Source organism: Octopus bimaculoides, chromosome 8 (assembly GCF_046866305.1).
Source record: "Octopus bimaculoides isolate indiv1 chromosome 8, ASM4686630v1, whole genome shotgun sequence".
Classification (NCBI taxonomy): domain Eukaryota; kingdom Metazoa; phylum Mollusca; class Cephalopoda; order Octopoda; family Octopodidae; genus Octopus; species Octopus bimaculoides.
Genome location: NC_142935.1, coordinates 31,799,432 through 31,826,188, shown reverse-complemented (window position 1 = coordinate 31,826,188; position 26,757 = coordinate 31,799,432). Strand labels below are relative to the sequence as shown.

General features: G+C 38.4%; 1 protein-coding gene across 2 annotated transcripts in view; it reads left to right on the top strand.

Moving 5' to 3' along the window:
* The window catches only part of LOC106881999 (low-density lipoprotein receptor-related protein 2), a 146,098-nt gene that overhangs the window by 82,034 nt on the left and 37,307 nt on the right, over positions 1-26,757 (top strand). For both annotated transcript variants that reach the window (XM_089356328.1, XM_089356329.1), the window contains 19 exons: positions 1,596-1,767; positions 5,289-5,402; positions 6,684-6,792; positions 8,136-8,264; positions 9,503-9,742; positions 10,578-10,737; positions 13,041-13,205; positions 13,835-13,956; positions 15,310-15,420; positions 15,888-16,142; positions 17,342-17,458; positions 19,394-19,516; positions 20,799-20,945; positions 21,418-21,516; positions 22,270-22,395; positions 24,083-24,340; positions 24,478-24,600; positions 25,625-25,747; positions 25,930-26,055. In XM_089356328.1, coding sequence (XP_089212454.1) covers positions 1,596-1,767; positions 5,289-5,402; positions 6,684-6,792; positions 8,136-8,264; positions 9,503-9,742; positions 10,578-10,737; positions 13,041-13,205; positions 13,835-13,956; positions 15,310-15,420; positions 15,888-16,142; positions 17,342-17,458; positions 19,394-19,516; positions 20,799-20,945; positions 21,418-21,516; positions 22,270-22,395; positions 24,083-24,340; positions 24,478-24,600; positions 25,625-25,747; positions 25,930-26,055 — 2,819 coding nt within the window. The remainder of the gene's footprint in view (positions 1-1,595; positions 1,768-5,288; positions 5,403-6,683; positions 6,793-8,135; positions 8,265-9,502; positions 9,743-10,577; positions 10,738-13,040; positions 13,206-13,834; positions 13,957-15,309; positions 15,421-15,887; positions 16,143-17,341; positions 17,459-19,393; positions 19,517-20,798; positions 20,946-21,417; positions 21,517-22,269; positions 22,396-24,082; positions 24,341-24,477; positions 24,601-25,624; positions 25,748-25,929; positions 26,056-26,757) is intronic.

The following is a 26,757-nucleotide window of genomic DNA, read 5'->3' as shown; positions in this document are numbered from 1 at the left end:
TCGGATAGAATTTGTTCAAGCAAAAGATGCCCTTCCTGTTGCCAACCCTCACCTGTTTTCAAGCAAAATGATATTCCCCCACAGCTAGACATACTTTTCATGGAATACTGGAAACGAGCAATCTTGCTTGCATCCTTTACATCCATTACATGATGTCTTTTCAAGATTCCACTCAAGGGCTCAGCATTGCCTCCATCCTCTCTGCCCCATTTCATCTTCTGACACCCATCACTTCTCTGTCATCGGAGAGATGTAGAAGCACATACGACATCCCACCCTGCTTCCTCCCCCCACCCCACACCTTGAACCACTTCCATTTTGCATTACCTTCTCCTCCTTCCTGTCTCCACCAATCACCTCCTTTCTCTGCCTTCTCTCCTCCCCTCTGTTATTCTCCATCATTAACATCTCGCTTATCTGCTACCACCCTCAATACCCTGCTTCCCCCACCCACTCACCCTTATATTCCCCTCCCCCATCATTTGCTACAGACACCTCTATCACTGGGCCCACTCATCCAGTCCAAACCCCTATATAACCTCACTTATTATCACCACCACCCCACCACTGTCCCCTGGGGGTATGTCCACCTCCACCACCATCTCTCTCTCACTCTCACTCTCTTTATCTCACTCTCTAACTCACTCTCCTTTCCTTTCTTTTCTTTTCCTACTGGGGTTGCCGTGTGTCTCCCCTACGGCAAGACACCTCTCTCTATCCCTCCATACTTCCTACCTCTCATCACCAGGCTCATCGCCATCTCCTTCAATACCCCTCCCCCTCCCAGCTGAGGGAGGTTTGTCAGTGCACCCAGTACACTCTGATACAACTCTTGGCTTTGCTTAGTTCCTGTCAGACCAGCATGGAAAGCAAAGGTTCAATGGTGGTGGTGGTGGTGGTGGTGACGGCGGTGGTGGTGGTGGTAGTGGTGGCGATGAAGGATCCAAAACACTAAGGAACAGAAAATCCTGGAAGCTGTGTAGCTAAGACCTTTATTATCAAAGATTTGGGAAATGGAAAGGAAACGTTTTGGCACCACCGTTTCACTGCTGCCAATTTGGCACCATTAATTCAACTCTGACTGATTTCTCATCAGACATTTACTGTTTCTCTTGTTCTCTGCCCACTCCTCTCTTTGTTTATGCGTGTGAAAACTGTTATGTTTTTATGTGTATAGTCTCTCTCTCTCTCTCTCTCTCTCTCTCTCTCTCTCTCTCTCTCTCTCTCTCTCTCTCTCTCTATCTATCTATCTATCTATCTATCTATCTTTCTATGTGTATATTTATGTTTGTGTGTGTGTTTGCCTCCTGTGCTTGCTGCCACCAAAACTAGATGAATTGTCAGCATCCCATCAGCCATGTCATATCATCTCATTCCACTGGAAAATAATCTGAAACTTAGTTGATTCTCCATTGAACAATATCATTGTCTCACGAGTTAGTCTTCTAAAATCATTTGGGCTGATCTCCAGTTAATGAATACATTTATCAGGAATGTTCTGGCAATTTACTCTGTAAACCACACCTTAGGAAAATAAACAAAAAAGTTAGTAGTCTGCTTTAATCAAAACCAATATTTGCCAATATATTTTTTAGGTACCTCTACTGGACATCTCGAGGAGCCAACGCCAGACTAGAACGTTCACTGCTGGATGGTACCAATCGAACCCTGCTAGTCTCAAATGCAATCAGTCATCCATTGGACATCACAGTTGACATAAAAACACATGATGTTTACTGGGTCGATGATGTTATAGATGCTATACAGGTAATTCTTCCATTTTTTGGAGACAGAAAATTTCACTGTAAACATTTTTGCTGTAAGAAAATTCACCCTAAGTAATTTCAGTTTAAATGACCACATAACATTTCTTTTATGATTGATGTTGAATAGAGACTTACCAATTTAATGATTTGATAAAACCTTTTGTCATTCTGGTGTGTTTTTCTTTATTCAAAAAATACATTATCATTGTCCATCCAGTGAATTTGTCTCACTGTGAATTTCCTTATACAGCCAAAATTTCTTAGGGTAAATTTTTCAGACATGCTGTATTTTTAGTGGCTTCAGTAAAAATACAGCATGTCTGTATTTTTAAAATCCTTGGATTTTAATTGATCAAATCAACTTCAGGAAATAATTCAATCTGGTACTTCTCTTATCAATCTCTTATCAAATGGCTGAGATATCTTTTCATGTAAAGGAATGCAATACTGTGTTGGTTCACCAATATTCTTTCCCAACATCCTCTTTCATTTCCATAAGAAATAACAAAATGCAGGATAGTTTGCTTTCATGGCTGGTTCCTGATCTGAGCAAACACAGCAGTTTCATTAAATCTATACTGAATTTTGCCAGATAATCATTAATACCAGATTAATGCTTTGTATTTCTACTTTTGTGATTCAAAGAGTGATCTATGGGATATCGATTGTCTTAAAGATATCTCCAATCAAAATTAAGCTGGTATACACACACATACACATCTATGTATATGTATGGACATAGGTGTATATACACACATACACACATATATCATCATCATCATCGTTTAACGCCCGCTTTCCATGCTAGCATGGGTTGGACGACTTGACTGAGGACTGGTGAAACCGGATGGCAACACCAGGCTCCAATCTAAATTTGGCAGAGTTTCTACAACTGGATGCCCTTCCTAACGCCAACCACTCAGAGAGTGTAGTAGGTGCTTTTACGTATCACCTGCATGAAGGCCAGTCAGGCAATACTGGCAACGGCCACACTCAAAATGGTGTCTTTTATGTGCCACCCGCACAAGCCAGTCCAGAGGCACTGGCAACGATCTTACTTGGCTTGCCGGGTCTTCTCACGCACAGCACATTTCCAAAGGTCTCGGTCAGTAGTCATCGCCTCGGTGAGGCCCAATGTACGAAGGTCTTGCCTCACCACCTCAGCCCAGGTCTTCCTGGGCCTACCTCTTCCACGGCTTCCCTCAACTGTTAGGGTGTGGCACTTTTTCACGCAGCTATCCTCATCCATTCTCACCACATGTCCATACCAGCGCAATCGTCTCTCTTGCACACCACAACTGATGCTTCTAATGTTCAGCTTTTCTCTCAAGATACTTACACTCTGACGGGTATTCACATTGACATTACACATCCAACGGAGCATACTGGCTTCATTCCTTGCGAGCTTACGTATGTCCTCAGCACTTACAGCCCATGTTTCACTGCCATGTAGCATGGTTGTTCGTACGCATGCGTCATACAGTCTGCCTTTTACTCTGAGTGAGAGTCCCTTTGTCGCCAGCAGGGGTAAGAGCTCTCTAAACTTTGCCCAGGCTATTCTTATTCTAGCAGCTACACTTTCAGCGCACCCACCCCCACTACTAACTTGGTCTCCCAGATAGCGGAAGCTATCGACTACCTCTAGTTTTTTACCCTGGAATGAGATAGAAGTTGTTTCCTGTTTGTTTACAGTCTTTATTGCACCTGAACATCTGCCACAAACAAAAACCAACTTCCTAGTTAACCTGCCTTTGATGTTGCTGCACCTCTTATGTGTCCATAGCTTGCACCGGGTACATCTTATAGAGTTACTACCTACTCCTTTTCTACATACTGAGCAGGGCCTTCTACCTGGTATATCTACACACACACACACACACACACACACATATATATATATATATATATATATATATATATATATATATATATACATATATATGAGATAGTATCAAAAAGTATCTAAAACATCTGAATTGTACATACGGCATGTTTTTGTGAAATTTAACTCCCACTTGTTGGACTCTGACCAGAAAGAATATCTCTTCAAAGTCTGTCAAAATCTCTGTCATCATTCTGCTGATGACCCATCCTTCTGCTGATGACCCATCCTTCATGTCGAGGATCATCACTGGTGATGTGAGTTGAGTCTACAGGAACATTCCTAAGATGAAGCAGCAATGGAAGAACCTTTCATCTCCACCACTGAAGAAAGCAGAACAGAGCCACAGCTCAATGATGAGCATGCTCATTGCTTTTTTTCGACATCCATGGTCTCGTGCATCAAGAATTCATCCCCAGAGCCAGACCATCAATCAGGAGTGCTACAGTGATGTTTTGAAGCATTTTGAGGGAGAACATTTGGCAAAAGGAACCAGATCTGTGGAGCACAAAGAATTAGATTCTTCATGACAGTAATGCATCCTGTCACTGAGTTCTCCTCACTCATGAGTTTATCACCAAAATAAAAAAAAACAACATGGTTTTGCTTCTGCACCTGCCCTATTCACCAGATTTGGCCCCTGTGGTCTTCCATTTCTTCCCCAAGATGAAAATGCAGCTCAAAGATTGTCGTTTTAACATTGTTTTTGAGATCAAGAGTGAATCGCAGAAGTTCCTCAACTCACAGGAAAAATTTCCAAGCTGGATTCCAAAAGTGGCATCATCATCATCGTTCAGCATCCATTTTCCATGCAGGCATGGGTTAGATGGTTTGACTGGAACTGGTAAGCCAATGAGCTGTACCAAGTCCCAGCCTGATTTTGGCTTGGTTTCTACAGCTGGATGCCCTTCCTAGCACCAACCACTCTAAGACTGTAGTGGGTGCTTTTTACCTCTCGCTGGCACCGGTCTCACAAATTTAACATAGTAAGCAAAATACACCACTTAAGATTCCAGCTCTGTTATTGCTTTAGTTTCATTTATTTCATGAATACCATTCCGTTTGGTGAAGGTTGTTAATTCCATGGAGAACTGAACACAGTCAGCTGAAAAAATTGCTACAACAACAGAATAAATAAAATTCATTTTATGGTTTATTATTGTTTATATTTTGACTTACATTGATATATATGGGGACACCAGAATCTTTTAAGTGCTTAAGGACTCTATGGGTCTTATATAGGCCCTGATATTGTGGTTGTAAAACAAAATACTGTGTCCCTGCCAGCAATTAATAAAATAAAATGATATATAATATAATTAGGCCCATAGCTCCTCTCCACCAAGAAACCTGTTCTGTTCTGGATCCTTCTTTCATATTTTAGCCCAGTATTTCCTGACATAAAGCTGCCTCCCTTTAAACCACAGCCCTCCTCAGCTGAAGGGGATCTTGCCTTATGTTATTGATAACATTGATGCCTTATGTTAAAGTTCTGCAGATGATATAATCTCATATCTGTTCCTGATACTTCTGTGATCCTGGATCAAAATTTAAAAAAAAACAAAAAAATTAAACAGCTTTATTTGTGTTTTTACAGTAAATATTTGTTTTTGTTTCTTTTTTTCTTGTCTTGTTTACAGCGCATTTCCTTCAGTGGTGGAAATCGAGTTTATATTCGGACAAATCTACCTAAACCTTATGGGATCTCAGTTTTTAATAACGATGTCTATTGGGTGGACAGAAATCTAAACCAGGTTTGTTGACACTCGTATTTACAGTTGAAATATCTTTTACTTGATTCAGTCATTGGACTGTGGCCATGCTGGAGCACCACCTTAAAGAATTCAGTTGAATAAATCAACACTAGCACTTAAGGTTTTAGTCTGGTACCCATTCTATTGGTCTCATTTGCTGAACTGCTAAGTTACAGGGGCATAAACAAACCAATGGAACCAACACTGGTTATCAAGCAGTGGTGGTGGTGGGAGGGAACAAACACAAAGTTACCAACACAGATACCCATATATATATATATATATATATATATATATACACACACGCATAGGATATCATGATGGTTTCAACACTTGTGCAGTACCATTCAGTCTGGAGGTGTCAATAGCCCTAAAATAAGTGTTGTTTGGGAACAAACATACCTAACAAATCACCAACATCTTAATTCTAGGAAGGATTAAATATTAACTATTAATTAAACTACAACAAGAAACACATTTACCCTATGTACAATTGTATCAGTAAATAAATTCAATATGTAAATCTATAACCAACTCCTAAATTATATAACTAAAAAGCAACCTTTCCTTTAAGTCATGCAAAAAGTATTCCCTCCAGCCTTCCATAGTATAGAAGTTAAAGATTTATAACCACATTCATTCAATCTAATTCTAGGCAGGATTAAACGCTGACTTTATAATTAAACTACAACAAAGAAACACATAAACCCTAAGTACACCAGTATCAGTAAATAAAATTAATATTAAACCTAAATTATCTAACTAAATAGCGACCAATCTTTAAGTCCATACAAATAATAACCTCACCAGTCTTCCATAGTTACTGATATAAAAGTGAAAGCTTTATATTCAATTCTTTCCAAAACAAAACAAACACAATTGAATTTAATCTAACAAATAATATTAATTAATTATGAGTGAAATACATTATTTCATAATCCAAAAGTTAATAATAAAAACACTACATACTCATCACTACATTTTACCTTTACATGCTCTAATATTAAACTATTACCAGTAACTAATGGAAACACTAAACTTTAATCAAATAGGAACTAATAAAAGCAAACCTGTAATTATTATAAAAAAACCTTGCAATGATTAAAGCTAAATATAAAACTGTTTAAAAGATAATAAAAATACAAAGTATTAACCATAAGGCAAAGCTTGTACATAATGAAGACTCAAAAATTATCAGACTTTAATGATTTTTTTCATTATTTTTTTTTTTTGTTAATTTCTGAAAATAGATTATTTCACTATTTTGCTTCATATTTTTAGGTCCTTAAAGTAGATAAAACTTCTAGAGTCGGTGCCCCAACTGTTGTCAAGAAAAATGTAAGATATCTTTCGGACATTGGAATATTTGATAAATCCAACCAACCAAGCGGTATGTATGAGATTTCAATATCTAAACAATTGCCATCATCATCATCATCTTCATCTTTTAATATTCACCTTCCATGCATTTCCACGTTGGCAGGACTACATTGCGCTCGAATATCTGCTTTAGCAATGTTTCTGAAACTGGATGAGTTTCTTATACCAAGCACTTTACGGAATGTATTGAGTGCATTTTCTCTTGCACCAGCATTGTGGGGTCACTATGCAACTAAGATCCCCTTCAGCTGAGGAGGGTTACAGTTCAAAGGGAGGCAGCTTTATATTAGGAAATAAAGGGCTAAAATATGGGAAAAGGGTCCAGAACAGAACAGGTTTCTTGATGGAGAGGAGTTATAAGGGGTGACGCCCTTCGGTCATGAATGACCATGGGATTGCACCTAGAAAGTTACACAAGTCTAGGCAAGGTTGTTTATGGAAGACCAGCAGTCACCCATGCATATCAGCCTCCTCCTCTCCATGCCACTGATGCTATCCAGGGCAAAGGCAAAGGGGCCGATACAGCTTGGCACCAGTGACATTGCAACTCATTTCTACAGCTGAGTAAACTGGAGTGATGTGAAATAAAGTGTCTTGCTCAAGAATACAACATGCAGCCCAGTTTGGGAATTGAACTCACAACCTCACGATCTAACTACTGAGCCATGCACCTTCTGAGGAGCTACGTGCCTAATTATGTTATATATTATATTATATAATATATTATTTTATTAATTAAAAGTGAAGTGTCACACCCTAGCAGTTGAGGGAACCTGTGGAAGAGGTAGACTCAAGAAGACCTGGGATGAGGTGGTGAAGCACAACCTTCAAACATTAGGCCTCACCGAGACAATGACTAGTGACCGAGACTTTTGGAGATATGCTGTGCTTGAGAAGACCCGACAAAAGTGAAAAAGTGTCACACCCTAGCAGTTGAGGGAAATAGTTAAACATTTAACCAATTGACTAATAGCAATAAAAGAAATGAAACAGAGCCGATGTGTGTGTGTGTGTGTGTGTGCTTATTATTGGTATGATGACCCACCCAAGATATATCAAAATTTGTTTTTAATATTTATTTCATAGCTGTGTAACATTTTTAAGGTGGTCACCTGGCAGAATTGTTAGCATGCCAAGCAAAACGCTGAGCAGTGTTTTGACTGTCTTTATGTTCTGAGTTCAAATTCCACTGAGGTCGACTTATATTTTCATCCTTGCAACATCAACAAATCAAGTACCAGTTTAACACTGGGGCTGATGGTAATATTTCAACCCCTCCCCTCCAAAATTGCTCACCGAAATTGCCAAAATGTGAAACCAATATTCATTACACAACTGTGTTGCATTTTTCAGATCCCAGTAATCCTTGCTCTGTCAACAATGGTGGGTGTGACCAGTTATGCTTTGCTATTGCTGGAAGCCCTCAGCCTGTGTGCAAATGTGTTGAAGGGGACCTCGATTCTGATGGACAGAAATGCAAACGTAAGATACATGCTAGTTTTTCTGCAATCGTTCCTTTCCCTACAACATTCTTTTTTACACTTCATTCATGGTACAGATGTGAAGACACTTGCAAAGAGCATGGCTGTTACAGCTTGTCGAGTGGCTCTGAGCCATCAAAATAGCCTCTGTAGGCTTGAACTACTAGAAATAGCAGCCAAATCCCCCTCATGGTCATAACAACTTACTTTCCTCTTTCCTAATTTCTATAAGGCTGAGTGACTCTGAGCCCCCACAAAAAAGAGCCTCTATAGGATCAAACTGCTTGAAATAGCAACCAAATCTCCCTCACGGTCATAACAACCTACTCTGCTCCTTATTTTTTCTGAGTCTAAATGTATCTAACTCAACAAAGCATCCCTCTATAGAGTCAAACTACTAGAAATAACAGCCAGATCTCCTTCAAATCACACTCTACCATCTTAAGGCATGACATGTTGGATGATGTAATCCTCCAAGTAGTTCAGACACAGATTTATCTCCTCTTCAGAGTAATAGTGGTGGTGGTGATGGTGGTGGTGATGGTGGTGGTTCTGTCTTGAACCAAAGGTCTCCTCAGGTCAGTTATTGTGTTTCAATGGTGTATAAGTGACCAATATCACAATATTGCCCCTGAACGGTACACCAGCCCCTCGTAGGGTTACACTCTTACAGTTGAGTGGAGTAATGAAACATTTAATTCAAGAACCCAATGTGCCACAACCGAACCTCTAGACCAAAGGTTCTCAACCCATTTTAGCCAAAGCCCCTCACCCCTTTTTGAGTCCCCCTTGGAGTTACAAATGCCCTCCCCCCACCAGAAAATAATTTTCAATATACTACTTATTTTGATATCAGCGGATAATGATTAGAACAATAAAGGACATCGTTTTACATATGCGCCTTCATGCAGTCGGGAGTACAGGTGTACAAACTGAAATGCAAAGAAAACAAAATAACAAATTGAAAGTTTGGTAATTGTGTTTATTTCCATCATGTGACACTTATGAGATCAACCTCATATCTATCGAAAGAGTGCTCTTTGGTACAAGAGAGCCCCTTTGCTCCAAAACGAACACCTCAAGCTCCAAATGCCCCCCGCCCCGAGGGGCTATATGGCCCCCTGCTGAGAACCTTTGCTCTAGACCATGTACCTTCACTTTTTCAGATTAAAGAATAAAATAAATCCATTTGTTTAATACCTGCCTTGTTTCTGCCATGCAATACCCTTTTATTTTCAGCATCAAAGGAATTTTTGCTGATGGCAATTGCTTCTCGCATCCAGACAATATCTTTGCATCCTAACCGAACGAATCAAAAGGTTACAACTATTGCAGCCACCGGCGAAGTTAGTGGTGTAGGATATGATGCTAAAAGCAATCAGATTTACTATGGTATAAACAATCCTGCAGCTATAGTCCGATATGATGTTGAAACAAAAACCAGTCAGCAGTTTGTTATTGATCCAGTGAACAAACTAGGTAAATATATAATATGGTAAATATTCAATGTGGAAACCTATGCGTGTGTGTGTGTATGAGTGTGTGTGTGTGTGTATTTGAATCTGTGTTCGTCTCCAACTCCACTTCTTGACAACCTCTGTTGGTTTGTTCCCATAGGCACAGGAGTGGCTGTGTGGTAAGTAGCTTGCTTACCAACCACATGGTTCTAGGTTCAGTCCCACTGCATGGCACCTTGGGCAAGTATCTTCTACTATAGTCTCGGGCCGACCAAAGCCTTGTGAGTGGATTTGGTAGACGGAAGCTGAAAGAAGTCCGTCGTGTATATGTATGTGTGTGTGTGTGTGTGTTTGTATCCCTCCCCCTCCAACATTGCTTGACAACCGATGCTGGTGTGTTTACATCCCTGTAACTTAGCAGTTTGGCAAAAGAGACCAATAGAATAAGTACTAGGTTTACAAAGAACAAGTCCTGGGGTTGATTTGCTCGACTAAAGGCGGTGCTCCAGCATGGCTGCAGTCAAATGACTGAAACAAGTAAACGAGTAAAGTGTAAAGAGAGAGTATCCCCATAATGTAGCAGTTCAGCAAAAGAGACTGATAGAATAAGTTCCAGGCTCAGAAAAAATGTACCAGAAGTAGATCTCTTCAACTAAAACTCTTCAAAGAAGTGCCCCAGCAAGGCCACATTCCAGTGGCTAAAACAAGTAAAACAATAAAAGACATGCACACAAATCCTTTGTGACGCTGCAACTTCAACATTCACTTAACATGTAGCATAGGTTGTTAGTGTATTTTACCCTACATGTTTTTAATGTAGTTGTACCTGATATAAACTTGTCTTCCATTTGATTCAGCTTTTATTGGAAAAATCGCTGTTGACTGGACCGGGAAAAAGATTTACTGGACAGATGCATTATACAATAGGATTTCAGTCATGAGTTTTGACTCAACATACAAGGCTAATTTGTTAACCACACAGAAACCCAAGAGCATTGTGCTTGATCCTTGTAAAGGGTACGTATTCTCTAACTCACTTCATCAATGCATTTCTATTTTCTAATATTTTTAATATCATTCTTCCATTTCAGGTTGCTTTTAATTTTCTTTTGCTAGAGTCTTGCATGAGTAGTCGGCTTGCTACATGCAGCCTATGGTACCATGTTATCTGTTCTGTTCAACCATCTAATATTTTCTTGTTGATTCTGGCCATGCCAAGGAGGCAAACATTTTGCCACAACTCCGCTGAACACCCGATACGCATTCCTTTCATATTTCTGATCATATCTTCTGGTACTGTCCCCAAAGACCCAAAAATAATTGGCACTGTCTTCACCTTTTTCCTTTTCCACAGCTGAGCTATCTCATATTTAAAAGGATTATATATTTATATAATTATATATTATATATTTTTTGCCTTCCTTTTTAACTATTCATTATTATTATTATTATTATTACTGTTGTTGTTGTTATTATTATTGTTATTATTATTATCACAGTTGTTTACTTTCAATTTGCATGTTTAATGCAATTACCTGCTTAGACACACCCAGTACCCTAGGACAAGTGAAGGGTAGGAGATGTTATACTGTAACTGAAAGATTGGCCAGGGGAAGTGGCAAGGGCAGATGGGAAATATCTCCATATAATACAACCCCTAAATGAAAATCTATAGGGTTTTTCTAAGGATGTGGGCACAGTCTCATTATTATTATTATCATTATTATTATTATTGAGTGAGAGAGCAGCACATGCCATTAAAGTGATGCTGGGGTACAAATATATGAAATCTAATATACCCACCATGACTACCTGTCTGATAAGGGTACAACAGGCACATTCATAAGAATCATGTGTGCGCAACATTGTGAACCCATATCAAGATAACCAGCACATGACCTTGCAGGTGGGGCCCAGTTAGAATTCTCATCAGGTCAAATAGCCCATTCCTCTCAAAAGGCCCCTGAATAAAGTTTGTTTAAGGGTGATGAATGAAATAGCTATGCTACCACGGGTGAATTATTCAAACCCCCAAAGAATCCCTCTCAAAACAGGGCTATGATGGTCCCTATTACTTCTGCTCGTGTTCAGAGATGCACATATTGTCAGCCACTGAGGGACATGCTCAGCTGGTGAAGGTCAAGCAACTGACAAGCAAATCCATGGTATTGAGCAGAATATTTGTTGTAGTCCATCTTTTACACTAACACAGAACATGTACATGATAACACTTCCAATCAGTTAAGATCAGAAGCCATGAGATCCACTGCCTGGTACTGCATCAGGGCAGCACATGGCTTAGTGCTTAGGGCATTGCACTCACGATCTAACAATCGTGATTTCAATTCCTAGAACAAGTGGTACATTGTGTTCTTGAGCAAGATGTTTTATTTCACGTTGCTCTGCAATCAATTGACACCTGACGTATGGTACACCATACACCTGTTCAGCCAACATTGATTTGATGGAACGAGTGAGCTAATGCACATGAACATTTGAGCACTATAAACAAATCATTTGTGCGAGTCATTCAGCAAATAGGTGAACACTCACATGTCGCCTTTATTGGGGGGGGGGGGGGGTCCATCGTTATTATTATTAGTATTATTAAGGGGACAAGCTGGCAGTGCTCAGCCAGTTGCACCTTAATTTCACAAGCAAACTGTTCCATTGACCAGATCAACTGGAACATTATCCAAGGTAACCGATGGAGTGCCAGGTGGTCAATCGGTCATCCTGCTCTGATATGATCTGCTTAACCGAACCTTATTTAGTACTTCTTATGTTTAAGAGATAAAAATTTATTCCTTTATTGTCTGCCTTTGTTGGTTGTCTTTCTCTTTGCGGATGAATTTGTTACTCACTCACCCAGTTCTGAATTCACTGTGTTCTATCTGATCTGTAGAATGGAACCCCACCCCCACCATTGGTTTCGACAACGAAGGTTCCATTTGATCCATTGAATGGAACAACCTGCTTGTGAAATTCATATACAAGTGGCCGAGCGCCCCACAGATACACATACCCCTAACACAGTTCTCAGGAAGATTCAGCATGATACAGAATGTGACAAGGCTGACCCTTTGAATTACAGGTACAACTCGTTTTTTGCCAGCTGCATAGACTGGAACAATGTAAAGTAAAGTGCCTTGCTCAAGGACACACTGCACTGCTGGGAATTGAAGTCATGGCCTTATGATTGTGACCCGAATGCTCTAACCACTGAACCATGCACCTTCACAATCTGTATATACACAACACCTGCATGAAACCACAAGTGCGACATTGTATTACAAACTTTCTTGTATATATGTTTCTAGGTACATGTATTGGTCGAATTCAGGCATTGGTCAGTCACCAAGCATTGAAAAAGCAACTATGGCTGGTAATCAAAGATCTGTGCTGGTCAGCTCTGACTTAGGTGACCCAGATGGCCTGGCAATTGACTACACCTATGAAAAGCTTTATTGGGCTGATACACTGAAGTAAGTTGCATAAATTTCGTTGTCATGAGTTTCTTCTTTTTTTTGTACCTGACAGAAAATATTTGTTTTATGTGTATTCTTAAATAAAGTTTGCTTTTCTCTCTTCCTCCCCCCATCATCATCATCCTCCTCTCCATCCATTTTTCCATGCTTACACGGATCAGTCAGAGTCTGTCGCTGCAGATTTTCTACAGTTGGATGCCTTCCCTGTCACCAGCCTTCACTTGTTTCCAAGCAAGATAATATTTCCCCATATGGTCAAACATGTTTCTCAAAGAAAGCTTGAAAAGAGCAACATCATTTACAACTATCGGTGATATCAAAACAAATGTACACACACACACACACCCATGTACACATTATGAGCTTCTTTCAGTTTCCATCTACCAACTCCACTCACACTATAGCCCCAGGCTGGATTAACTGGAACATTCATTGTCTCAATTGATAGAGTGGCAGTCTTCATTTGCAAGCTATTATTTGTAGTTTTATCTGCTTTAATTTCCATCATTAAAAACGAAAAATTAATTAATGTTTTTGCTTTTACTTTTAGTGATAATGTTTCCTATATTTCATTTTATTTTCTCTGAGAGTATTTTATATATGTGTCTATTTTCAATGTTCTTTAGAAATCAGATTGAAAGAATTTCTCTCGATGGACATTACCGTGATGTGATTGTTGCCACCACATATGAACCAACGTCTATAACTGTCTTCGGTCTTTACATCTACTGGATAAGTTCATTTAGGTGTATGTATTGCAAACTAATCCTCTTCATATATAAATAATATACACAGGTCTGTGAAATGGAACTTTATGAAAATTGCTTTCATAATTCTATGTTACTTTATGTATGTTTGTGGCACCAATTCATAATATCAAAAAGGCTCATTTCCATCACCCAAAACTTTCTCAGAATTCCATGATAAAATATACCATAATTTGGAAGTACATCCTCATGTTGTAGGACAAAATGAAACTAATAAAAATGAAATCGATACTTTATTTGGTAAAATAAAATGGCACAAATGGCACAAATGAAAGGTGAGAAGATTGAAAGGTGAGAAAATAGACTTTTTGTAAGAGTTTCATTCATTTTTAGTAGCCATCACCTCGAAATCTCTTCTTTTTCTCTTGGAATCTATGCCTGGAACTCAGAAGCTTCTGAGCATTTGATGGAGATTCAAGATACAACATCCAGTAGTAGTTGGCCATTCTATTGGCTTCAAATTTTGGTACAAGGCCGGCAATTTGGGAGAAGGAGTAAGTTGATTACATTGATCCTGGTGTTCAACTGGTACTTATTTTATCGATCTCAAAAGGATGAATTGGAAAGTCAATCGCAGCAGAATTTGAACTCAAAATGTAAAGATGAACAAAATACAGGCAAGCATTTTCTCTGGCATGCTAACAATTCTGCCAGCTCACTGCCATATTGTCAGCCATTGTATTGACACTCCATCTTCCACATTATTCATGGGATGACTCAATATATGTACACACACACACACACACACACACGCACATGCAGAAGGCACATGGCCTAGTGGTTAGAGTGTTGGGCTCACAATCATGAGGTAGTGAGATTGATTCCCAGACTGGGCTGTGTGTTGTGTTCTTGAGCAAGACACTTTATTTCCCGTTGCTCCAGTTCCCTCAGCCATAGAAATGAGTTGCGATGTCATTGGTGCCAAGCTGTATCAGTCTTTGCCTTTGCTCTGGATAGCATCAGTGGCATGGAGAGGAGGAGGCTGATATGCATGGGTGACTGCTGGTCTTCCATAAACAACCTTGTCCGGACTTTTGCCTCAGACAGTAACTTTCTGGGTGCAATCCCATGGTCATTCATAACTGAAGGGGGTCTTTATCTATCCCCTTACCCTTTTTTGTTATACAGAATGAGGGAGAGAGAGAGAGAGAGAGAGAGAGAGAGAGAGAGAATGCCTACATGATTTGCTTGATACTTTTATATTTTTCTTTGTGAACCTTAGAATTTTATTTTCTTCCTCCTAAGTTGAGAAAATTGCTTAATATGTCTACTGCAATAAGTGTAGAACATTTGTATATTTTCCTGTTTATTTTATTCCCTTTTGCTTCATAAAGGGTTGATGTATCGTGCTGAGAAACACACTGGAGCCAATACCATAAGAATGACAAAATACCTCACGTCCTTTCCAGACGATATTGTGGTTTTTTCTGCAGATTTACAAAACTGTGAGTTAATTATTATTTTCCTTTTCTCCTCTTTTATCAAATTTTAAGACTTAAAATATACCAAGTATTGTTGTATTATTCCACAATGACTTATTTATGTAACACTTTCTCAAATATATGAAATCTTATGTTTATATGTAAGTATTGGAGTCTGGTGCAGCTCCTCAGCTTACCAGCCCTGGTCAAACTGTCCAACCCATGCCAGCAGGACAACGGACGTTAAATGATGATGATGAGGAGGAGGAGGAGGATATCTAAAGAAGGAACGTTGCTGTGTGAGGCTGGAACAAAGCGAGAAGGTACAAAGTAAACAACAAAACAAACATTAAACAATTCAGATGAGGATTGGTTACCATTAGAAACAATACTAGTCATAATGGTTATATCTTGTGTATCAAATCACCATTGTAAGTATTTCTACTTAGATATCTTGCTCAAGTTCACTAAAGTTGACATTTTCTTCCCAGGTAAGCTTGATCCTTGTCAATTATTTAACGGAGGTTGCAGTCAGGGATGTCATCCTGCACCCAATGGAGAAGCTGAATGCTCGTGTAATGGAACTTCATCTGTAGTGAGTAAATACAAAACATGTATCCCCCAGAACCACAACTGTTCAGATACTGAATTCGTTTGTTCAAATGGAAAGTGCATTTACAAAAGTTGGGTATGTGATCAGGACGATGACTGCAAGGATGGTTCTGATGAAAACAGCAACTTGTGTGGTCAGTATTTCATTATTTAATTTATGGTCATTGTCATCATACTTTCTATTATTTTATTGTTTTAGTTAATGGGCAGTGGTCATGTTGGGGCAACACCTTGAAGTGTTTTAGTCGATCATATAGACTCCAGAAATTATTTTTTAAGTCTGATATCTATTTTATTGATTTCTATTTATCAAACTTCTAACATTGAGTACGTATACAAAGAAGAGATTTTTATTGTCAATGTAGAGGCAGAGAGAAGCCTAGCACACACACAAATGCACACAAACACATATGCATACAAACGCATACATATGCACACATACATACACACATATACATAGGCACATAAACACATACATGTATTTATAAATATAATAAATGATGATGGATGGACAGTGACAGTGCAATTCACACTACAAACGTTTTGATAACATGGTAATTTTTTTTGCAATTGCTGTATTTCAAAAACTCGTGATTTGTTTTATGTAATACACCAATTGCATGTAAATTGCTATGCTATTGAAACATATGTAGCACGTAGTGAACAGTCATCACCCATTCATCTTCACCATGTGACATGTGGAGATAGCCTTGCTACAAAGAATGGAGTTGCAAAATACTTGCTATCATTAAATAATTGTGATTATGTTAATTAATTTTGTGATTTAATGATAGAATGGGAATATTAATTCATTAATATCTCTATATTGTACATGTTGAGGTTTTCTAAACTGATATTAAAATGATATGGGAACACAAAACAGTGAGAATCAAAGTAAATTCCTGGGATTCATAGGACTGGTTATCCCATTTTACCTGGATGAGATGCCAGTCCATCACAGCATTACTCATTTATAGGTGAGTGAACTGGACAAACATAAAATGAAGTATATTGCTCAAGAACCCAACATACTGCCCAATATAGGAATAAAAACTACAATTTGGCAGTTGTGAATGCAACAACGTAACCACTAGGCTACATGTCTTCACAATAATGCGTGTATTCATTCATAATTGTTTTTTTTTTATTCTGTATAATATATTTTATAAAATGAATTAATTAATTAATTAAAATGAGCTTCTTTCATCATTGCATTTATAACTTCACCAAGTTTAGAATTTTTTGCTTTATTAAATCCATTTACATGTCACATTATTCTCATTTTATGTTGTATGATTACCACTGGGAACTAATATATGCTCCTCTTCACCAGCGACCCACACTTGTGAGAAGACTCAGTACAGATGCAACAACGGACGCTGTATCAATCATCTGTTTCGTTGTGATTTCGATGACGATTGTCTTGACAACTCGGATGAAATCGGTTGTGGTAAGTTTGACCTCTATCATTCATCATCATCCTAATCATCGTTGTTGTCATTGCCATCCTTGTCATCATTGTCATCGTCATCATCATCATGAACAGCTATCAATATCATCATTTAATGTTCACTTTTTCCATGCTTGTCCGGATCAGATGGAATTTGTTGAAGTAGATTTTCTATGCCTGGATGCCTTTCCTGTCACCAACAATCATCTGTTTCCAAGCAGAATAATATTCAGCCATTGCCAGACTTGTTTTCATGGAAGACTGGAAATGAACGATGTTGCTTGGATGATGGTGATGTTTGTTTCACAGCAATTGCACGTCAAGACAAAGAAGCACAAGCATGCACACACACATACACACCCATGCATCTGCATACACACACATGCATGCATGTGTGCACACACACATACGCACATTACCATCATCATCACCATTTCACTTCTGTATTTCATGCTAGTATGGATTGGATGATTTGACAGGATCCAACCACTACAGGGCTGTGTTGGGTCTAATGTCTGCTTTGGCAAGGTTTCCATAACTGAAAGCCGTTCTTAGCGTTTGCAACTTTATAGGGGAACTGCATGTCTTTTTTTTTTCCCGTGGCTCCAGCACTAGTGAAATTACCAAATAATTTCATAGACAAGAACCTCTTGACAGAGTGGGATTGCAGACCTGAGAGAGGTGGCTTTGAGCCAGCTGATAAGAGGTTGAAATATGATAAAAGGACAGGAACAAGTGTTTTGCTGCAGAGCAAACACATGGCTTCTCCAGTAGAAAAGGGAGAAAGGATTGTGAAAATGCAGTATCAGGGTGTAACGTTGAGGTGGATAGAGAGAGAGAGAGACTGGAGGAGGAGAATTGAGGATAGCTGGGTGGATAGGTAGGTCTATGAGAACGTGAAAGGAGACTAGCAGGCAGTAGAGATGAAGACATAAGGGAAAACAGAAGTGAATGGTGACTATGGATGGAGGCGTGGGCAATGATGAGTCTCAGTTTGGGGGAAAATTTAAGGTAAATAGGGGTGAGTTGTGGAGGAGGAGGAGAAGATAGGAGATAAAACATACATAGAAAAGAAGATGGAGAGCAACAGCATAACTTAAGCATAGATATATAAGAAATAGGGAAATGAGCTGAAGTGTGGCGGAGAGAAAAGATGCACAGTGACAGAGACAGGAGTCAGAAGTACATAGGGATGGATATTGTGAGTTTAAAAAGAGGAAATCATTGACAGATATGAGAGGGTGCTCAAAGGAAAGTAACATTCAGTGGATGGTGTGGAGAATACTGGCAGGGTGGCAACAGAAGTGGTTACAAGAGAGGGTTACTCAAAGCACAAAAATAGGGAAGGAATAAATGCATTTCTTCTTTCATATAACTACAACAGCTGAGTAATAGTACTGTAGTTAGAGGGGTGGAGTCTTACAAAGATGAATCATTGAGAAGGCTTGACAGGTACAGTTTGGGTGTACAGGAATAGATCTTAATGACATGCTTTCAGCACCTTATTTTGACTGACATTGGTAGGTTTTCTTGAACATGGCAAATCACAATTCATCTCTGCCCTTTGACATCCCCTCTATGGGGCCTAACAATATGACTTTGCTGCTTCATTCCATATCTTCGTGGATCTCCAAATTACGTCCACATTTAACAATCAGCTCTGCTTTATGCAACTCCCCTCATTCATACACATTGCACGACCAAACCAGTCAAGTTTAACTGCACCATGCAATGCAGTAGGACATAAAAGATATTGTAGACAACCAATATTTTATATGAACAGCTAATATTTTGCTTTGACCATATTGTACAACCCTAATGTAAAGAATGAATTTTCAAACATAGTTTTTTTGTTTTTTTTTACAATTAACTCTTTTTTTAATTGAACTTTTTTATTTTGTGTTTTTAAATGAATATTTCATCATCTATTTCCAGATGCCTCAACCTGTGGCCCAGCACAGTTTACCTGTAAGAATTACCGTTGCATCGATGCTGAACAGGTTTGTGATGGCTACGACCAATGTCGGGATGGAGAGCAGACTGATGAAAAGAACTGCCGTAAGTATTTCACTGCTAATAACAACTTTGCCAGTCTGGCGTCTTTAGGAGGGAAATTTTATCAGGTACATGAAGAAAGAACATATCTGAGACGGGCATCCATAAAAACAAAGAACTTTAAAAATGGTTCCATGGTGTAAACTTTCTGTTTTAAGGAAATCTAAATTAAAATCTTCCAAGAGAATTTTAAGTTAATTTTTGTTCCAAACGCCAAATTACTAACGATAATTTTGCTTCACTATATTCTTCATTATTTTCAAAATTAATTAAAACAAAAGCAGAGCATTCCAAGAGAAACATGGTAACAAAAGGTCAAGTATCTTGGCAACTGACCTTTCGCACTTTCCAATTATTCGATTTAAAATAGTAGATTCTGTCATGCAGATATTTATTCAGTAAACTGCAACAATGAAATGTCTCTAATCACAATTTTATTTCTACAAACTTAGTTATTTGCTTCATTCCTGGATGTATCTCACTTATTTCATTGTCTCAATTTAAAAACTCAAAGGAGATCGAATTTCTTCTTCATGATTGCTTGAAGTCATATTCTCTCGGTTAATGGACCTGGACAAATAACTTAAAACCCAAGTCCTCATTCCTCATGGAGCAGAGATCATCCATGACTTTTCCTCAATTCTCAACTCTCAGCCATCTTTTCTGAACTCTTATTAGTGTTGAATTGTCATCAATGACATTCCCTCACTGATCCAAGTCTGCTTCATGTCTGCCTGTCCCTTAGTTTCCAGGTTTTATATTTATATTTATTTCGATGAAGTGTGAATGTATCTGAGAGAGGGAGAATGAAAGAGCATGTGTGTATGTGTGCACACACACACACACACACATGCATGTGTGTGCTGCAAATGATTATCTCCTGCTAGCGATATAAACACGAGTGCTTATATGCACCCCAAGTCCCTATGAGAGATTCTTTCATGGTAAATAATGCAGAATTCTGTCTTGTAACACAATATTCACTTTTAAGTGTGGATAACTATTACTTTTTGGAATTAATACCACTTATGTTACTAATAATTATATTTCAAGACATGAGTTCAAATCAGGAATCTTAAAAACCAAATACAAAAAGGGAAAACTCACAAATAGCTTTTGACAAAAAGGGCCCAAAGGTACCATTTTGTTTTGGGGCTATTTCCAATATTAAAAGGATCCAACCCTGATTACATTGGTGGTGAATTAGATTAATTTGGTATCAAAATCAGTCTAAATGATTGCAATTATTAGTATGATTAATCTTCAAAAATATTCTTCCTCGCAGCCAACAACATGACGTGTCCAGAGAATAGAGTGAAATGCCCAAACTCTAATGTTTGTATAAGAATACATCTGCTGTGTGATGGTGACAATGACTGTGGGGATAATTCTGATGAAAACGTTATGTTTTGCAAGTCTGCAAACTGTACAGGTTAGTAAATAATTCTTCAAGCATCGTCACAGGGTCTAAAATTTTGACAAAAGGCCAGTAATTTCGGGGGTCGGGGTAGATCAGTTACATTGACCCCAGTGTTCAACTGGTAGTTATTTTATTGACCCCTAAAGGGATGAAAGGCAAAGTCAGCCTCAGCAGAATTAGAACTCAGAATGTAAGGACAGATGAAATGCTGCAAAGCATTTTGTCTGATGTGCTAATGATTCTGCCGGCTTGCCATTTTCTCTAAAACTAATTTCAAATTTTGGCACAAGGCCAGCAATTTATGGGGAGCGGGACGAGTCAATTACATTAACCCCAGTATATTAATTGACGGATATAATTGCAGGTATGGCTGGTTGCACACTAGCAATTAATTTTTACTCCAAATATAATTGCAAATGTGTGTAAAAACACTTGAAATGTTTGAGAATTGAGTAATGACTCCATGTGCATGGTTTTCTTTCAGGCCATTTCCGATGCCTGCAAGCCAACCGCTGTATTCCTTCTTCTTGGTATTGTGATGGTACTGAAGACTGTGCAAGTGGGGAAGATGAACCAACTAACTGTAAGTAAAGAAGCACATTTTTATATTTCTATGTTGATCAAAGAAGACACGTTGATTGTAAAAAAAAAAAATTCATGTTTCCTTCTCAAGCCATGCCAGGCTCATGAGGGCCGGTTTCCTGGTTTTAATGGTATATATATTCCCCACCTGGATGGGATGCCAGTTTTCTTTAATCAAGTAATCACTTCCTCACACATAACATACCTTAAATATAGCTACAGCAAACACACAAATCTAAACTGGCTACTTTGTGCAGTCTCAAAATCTCACATGTTGTATTCTGTGTCACAAATCTTCAGAGATATCTCAATGAGTTTTAATGAACCAATGAATGTTAATTTGGCTTTAAACCATTTCAGTATCCACAATTATCACCTGTGGTGGTGTGACTAGAGTTTGTGCCACCAAGGGTGGTTCTTAAGTTTGCTACACTCTGCTCCAAGAAAGACCAGCTGAGGAGATCATGCCCTTGCCCCTGGGATCTGGAGTCTTATAGATTATATTGTGAGACCTAGTCTAATGCCTCTCCTTGTCTAGTTTCAATTAAATAAATTTAGCTTTTTATCAATCAGCTTCAATGTAATAACATACAGGCTATAACGTTGTATTTAAATGGGTATCAAATGTGATGAATATCAAAACTTCCTCAAATAAAGAATGATTCCTCCTCTTTAAAAGACATTAAGGCAACAATGAATATTATTATTTTTTCTGTGAAATTTTATATAAAATCTGTGCAGTTGTTTATTTCAGGTCATGTGAATTTAACATGTGCCAGCAACATGTTTGCATGCGGCTCAGGAGGGTGCATCTATAAAGCCTGGTTATGCGATGGAGAAAACGATTGCTCTGATGGTTCGGATGAAACCATTGACTGTCGTAAGTCACTGATTATCTTAGTTTCCTTTATTGTCATTAATATATATAAAAAAAAAAAACAAGTTTGTTACGTACAACAGGAGTTGGTCAAGTTCCTTGAATGTATCTTGGTCAGCCTGTGAACTTTTTAGCCGACCCTAATACATCTGCCACACACAAAGACTACTCCCTCTGTTAACCTACCTGCTATACCACTGCACCTCCTATGTGTTTATATCTTGCACTGGGTTCACTGGATGGAATTTCTACCTACACCTTTTCTACATATCAAGCAGAGTCATTTCCCAGAAGGAATTAGTGATTTATCTGTTTTCCTACTTACTAACACTTTGGTCTTTATTAACGCTAAGGATCTTGGATTACAGACCTTGCTTCCTTTCCCAAATATTTTTCTATCATTCTACTATAGATTCAACTATAAGAACGAAGTCATTAAAATAGAGAAGTAACCATAGGTAACCAGTCTTGAATTCCTCTGTTATGGCCTAGAGGGCTACGATAAACAAGAGGGGTCTGAGAACTGAGCTTTGGTGAACTCCTACCTGCATAGTAAATTCATTGCTATATTCGTTACTGACTTTCACCTTTCTGACAGCATCTCTTTACATGGCCTGGATGGCTCTCACCACCGTCAGCTACCCTTAGCTTCTGCAGTGACCAACAGATGAGGGACTAGGTACCTTGTCAAAGGCTTTCTCCATGTTAACAAATACCAAGTACAGAAGTTATCGTTCACTAAGTGTTTCTCCTGCGGCATCTAGGTTGACCCCTACTTGAGATACAACCCTTTCTGAAACTTTCATGACCTGGCCCAGCAATTTGCTACAATGCAACATTCTGAGAAAAAAAGAAATTGTGTTTCTAAAACTATTCAAAAATTTACATAATAATAAAAATGAAAATAAAATAAAACATTATAAATGATGATGAAAGGTTCAGAAACTCCTGGTTCATCATAAAATACTTCCCATTGCAGATGTGCAGGCATTCGTGAGTGAATTATTAACTGCCATAATTAAAAAGGGATTAATTTTTAGCACCGACAAGTCTTAGTCCCTTTCAGAGGCTGAAGTAGTTTTTTGCTATCTTGAATTCCTTGGAGTGAAATTGTCATATTTACTACATTTATTATATTAGTTAGAAATCATGCTTATTTCATCATCATCATCATCACCATCACCAACATCATCATTGTTTAGCATCCACTTTTCCATGCTCACATGAGGCAGAGTTTATACAACTGGATGCCCTTCCTGTCATCAACCCTTACCTGTTTCCAAGCAAGGTAATATTTCCCCTTGACCAGATATCTCTCAGAAGACATCCCTCAGACAAAGAGCACTGCTTGCATGGTACTGTTTTGCTTACACTTTCATGCGACCTCAAAGAACAAATGGTGTGTTTAACTGCACTTCGCAGACATAATTGCTAAGGCATTGCCATGGAGATTGGCCAGTGACACTCACTGCAACAGCCTTGTTCTGACTTCAATATTGCTAAAGTCCACTTTAGTTTTCATCTTTCTGGGATTGACGAAAGAAAATACCAGTTAAATACTTGGGTCATTGAAATGTACTTAGACATCAACACCATCCACAGACAAATGCGTATCATTTTACCTGTATAACGAATCAAAATTTATGCTACATTCCTTTATTAAAATATTTACTCTTGACTTGTGTTTCAGGAAATATTGCATGTGCTGCAGATGAATTTAACTGCACGCATAACCGCAATATTGGAATTTACCCATGCATTAAAAAGAAATTTGTATGTGATGGAGATAAAAACTGCGCCGATGGAGAGGATGAACGCCAGTCTTGTCCACCAGATGTCTGTGATGATAATGAGTTTGCATGTGCAAATGGTGGCTGCATTCAATCAAAATTTGTTTGTGATCGTGAAGACGATTGTGGTGATCGCTCTGACGAACATGGCAATTGTGGTAAGTCCTTTTGTATACAGGCCTCGGTCATCTGTCATAGCCTCCGTGAGGCCCAACACTCAAGAAAACTGTGTAACACACATAGACATTATTAAATGAAAATCCAAATGAATTATTGAAATTAATTATGATTTCAGAATATCCAGAATGTGGAGAAGACCTTTTCACTTGTGATAACAAACGATGCATCCTTAATTCATGGGTTTGTGATGGAGATAATGACTGCCACGATAATTCAGATGAAAAAGAATCGGTGTGCTGTGAGTGTCCCATTTTTTATTTCTTTGTTTTTGCTTTGTTTCTTCAGAGATTCTAGAGACAAAAAAATGGTGGAATCATGAAAACATAGCTGGCAGAAACGTTAGCACGCCGGGCGAAATGCTGAGCGGTATTTCGTCTGTCTTTATGTTCTGAGTTCAAATTCCGCTGAGGTCGACTTTGCCTTTCATCCTTTTGGGGTCAATAAATTAAGTACCAGTTGTGTAGTGGGGTCTATCTAATCGACTGGCCCCCAAAATTCCGAGCCTTGTGCCTACAGTAGAAAAGAATATTTGATCTACTTCAAGTTCCACCATTAAAACTATACATATATGTGTGTGTGTATGAGTATGTGTTTAAATATATATATATATATATATATATATATATATATATATAAATATATATATAGGAGGTCTGATGTAAAAGTATCATGACTGGTGCTATAAAAAAAAAACTACAACACATACTAATTCGATATCTAATCTCCTTGGAAGTAGTCCCCTTCAAAGTGGTCCCCTTCAAAGTGGTCCCCTTATGCAGCATTGTTTCCAGTTAGCAAGCAGCTGCCTCATTGCATTCTCTTGGAATTTCTCAGCATCTTGGAATCATGCTCCTTTCAAGTGGAATTTGAGTTTTGGAATTTGGAACAATGATAACCTTCAAGCCATGTCTCTCTCCACACACTTTACTTGCCAGTACTGCTATAAATAATGGAAGAGAGAACATCTTAACTTAATGTGCATGTGAGACAGAGTTCAAGGTCAGTCTGTGCCAAGTGACATCATTCTGTATGCTCCATTACCATAGCAACAGCTCCATATATATTTTTATCAAACCTCAAATATATATATATATATATATATATATATATATATATATATATATATATATATATATATATATATATATATACATATATATATATATATATATATGTATATATATGTATATACACACACACACAGGCATATATAATGTCCTTGATTTTCTTGTGAATAATTGTAATGTATTTTACCATTCCAGTAACACCAGCACCAACTTGTCCACCTGGACAATTTCGGTGTGACAATGGAGAATGCATTAATTACCTGTTAGCTTGTAACAAGAATCCTGACTGCTCTGATCAAACTGATGAACGTCACTGCTGTAAGTATCGACCAGCTGATCTCTTTCGAGGTCGATGAAATAAGTACCAGTTGCATACTGGGGTCAATGTGATTTGATTTACCTGCTTCCCTGAAATTGCTGGCCTTGTGCCAAAATTTGAAATCCTTATTATGTCTCACCACTTTACTGTTTATTCTCTTTCTATGTCTTTCTTTCAACAGACATCAACGAATGTGAAGATGTAACTATCCATCGATGTGAACATACATGCGTTGATACCCTGACCAGTTACCGCTGTGAATGTAACCCAGGTTATACCCTCATGACTGATAGGAAAGCTTGTCGTGGTCAGTATCAATCGTCTTTGGAACCATTCAACCAGATTTCTTTTGCTATTTACTTTATTTTATTATTTTCCCATGGAATATACCAATGGAGATACATTCACGATTTGCATGTTAATATTTCTAATGTTTCCGACTGTCAGCTGGCAGAATCCTTACTGCAGCTGGCCAAATGCTTAGCAACATTTCACCTGTCTTTATGTTCTGTATTCAAATCCTGCCGAGGTCAACTTTGTCTTTCATCCTTTCAGGGTTGATCAGTTCAGCACCAGTTGAGCACTAGGGTCGATTTCATTGACTTACTCCCTCCCATCACAATTGCTGGCCTTGTGCTAAAATTTGAAATCAATATTTCTAACCATAAAAGCTGTTAGCTGGCGGAGTTGTTAGCACACCCAGCAAAATGCTCAGTGTTATTTTGCTTGTCTTTACGTTTTGAGTTCAAAATTCCACCAAAGTCGACTTTACCTTTCATCCTTTTAATGTTGATGAATTAAGTACCAGTTAAACACTGGGGTCAATGTGTGAGGAGATGCCGAAAAGTTTCTGGCTTGAGGTAAGAGAAAATATGAGAGAATCAGTTAATTATGATTTTATTCAATACATCCTCCTCTCAGATTCACACTTTTATTGCAGTGGTCTTTCAGTTTTTGTAAGCTTTGTAAAAGAACTTGGAAGGTTGGGCCTCCAGCCAGGCCTTTCGCG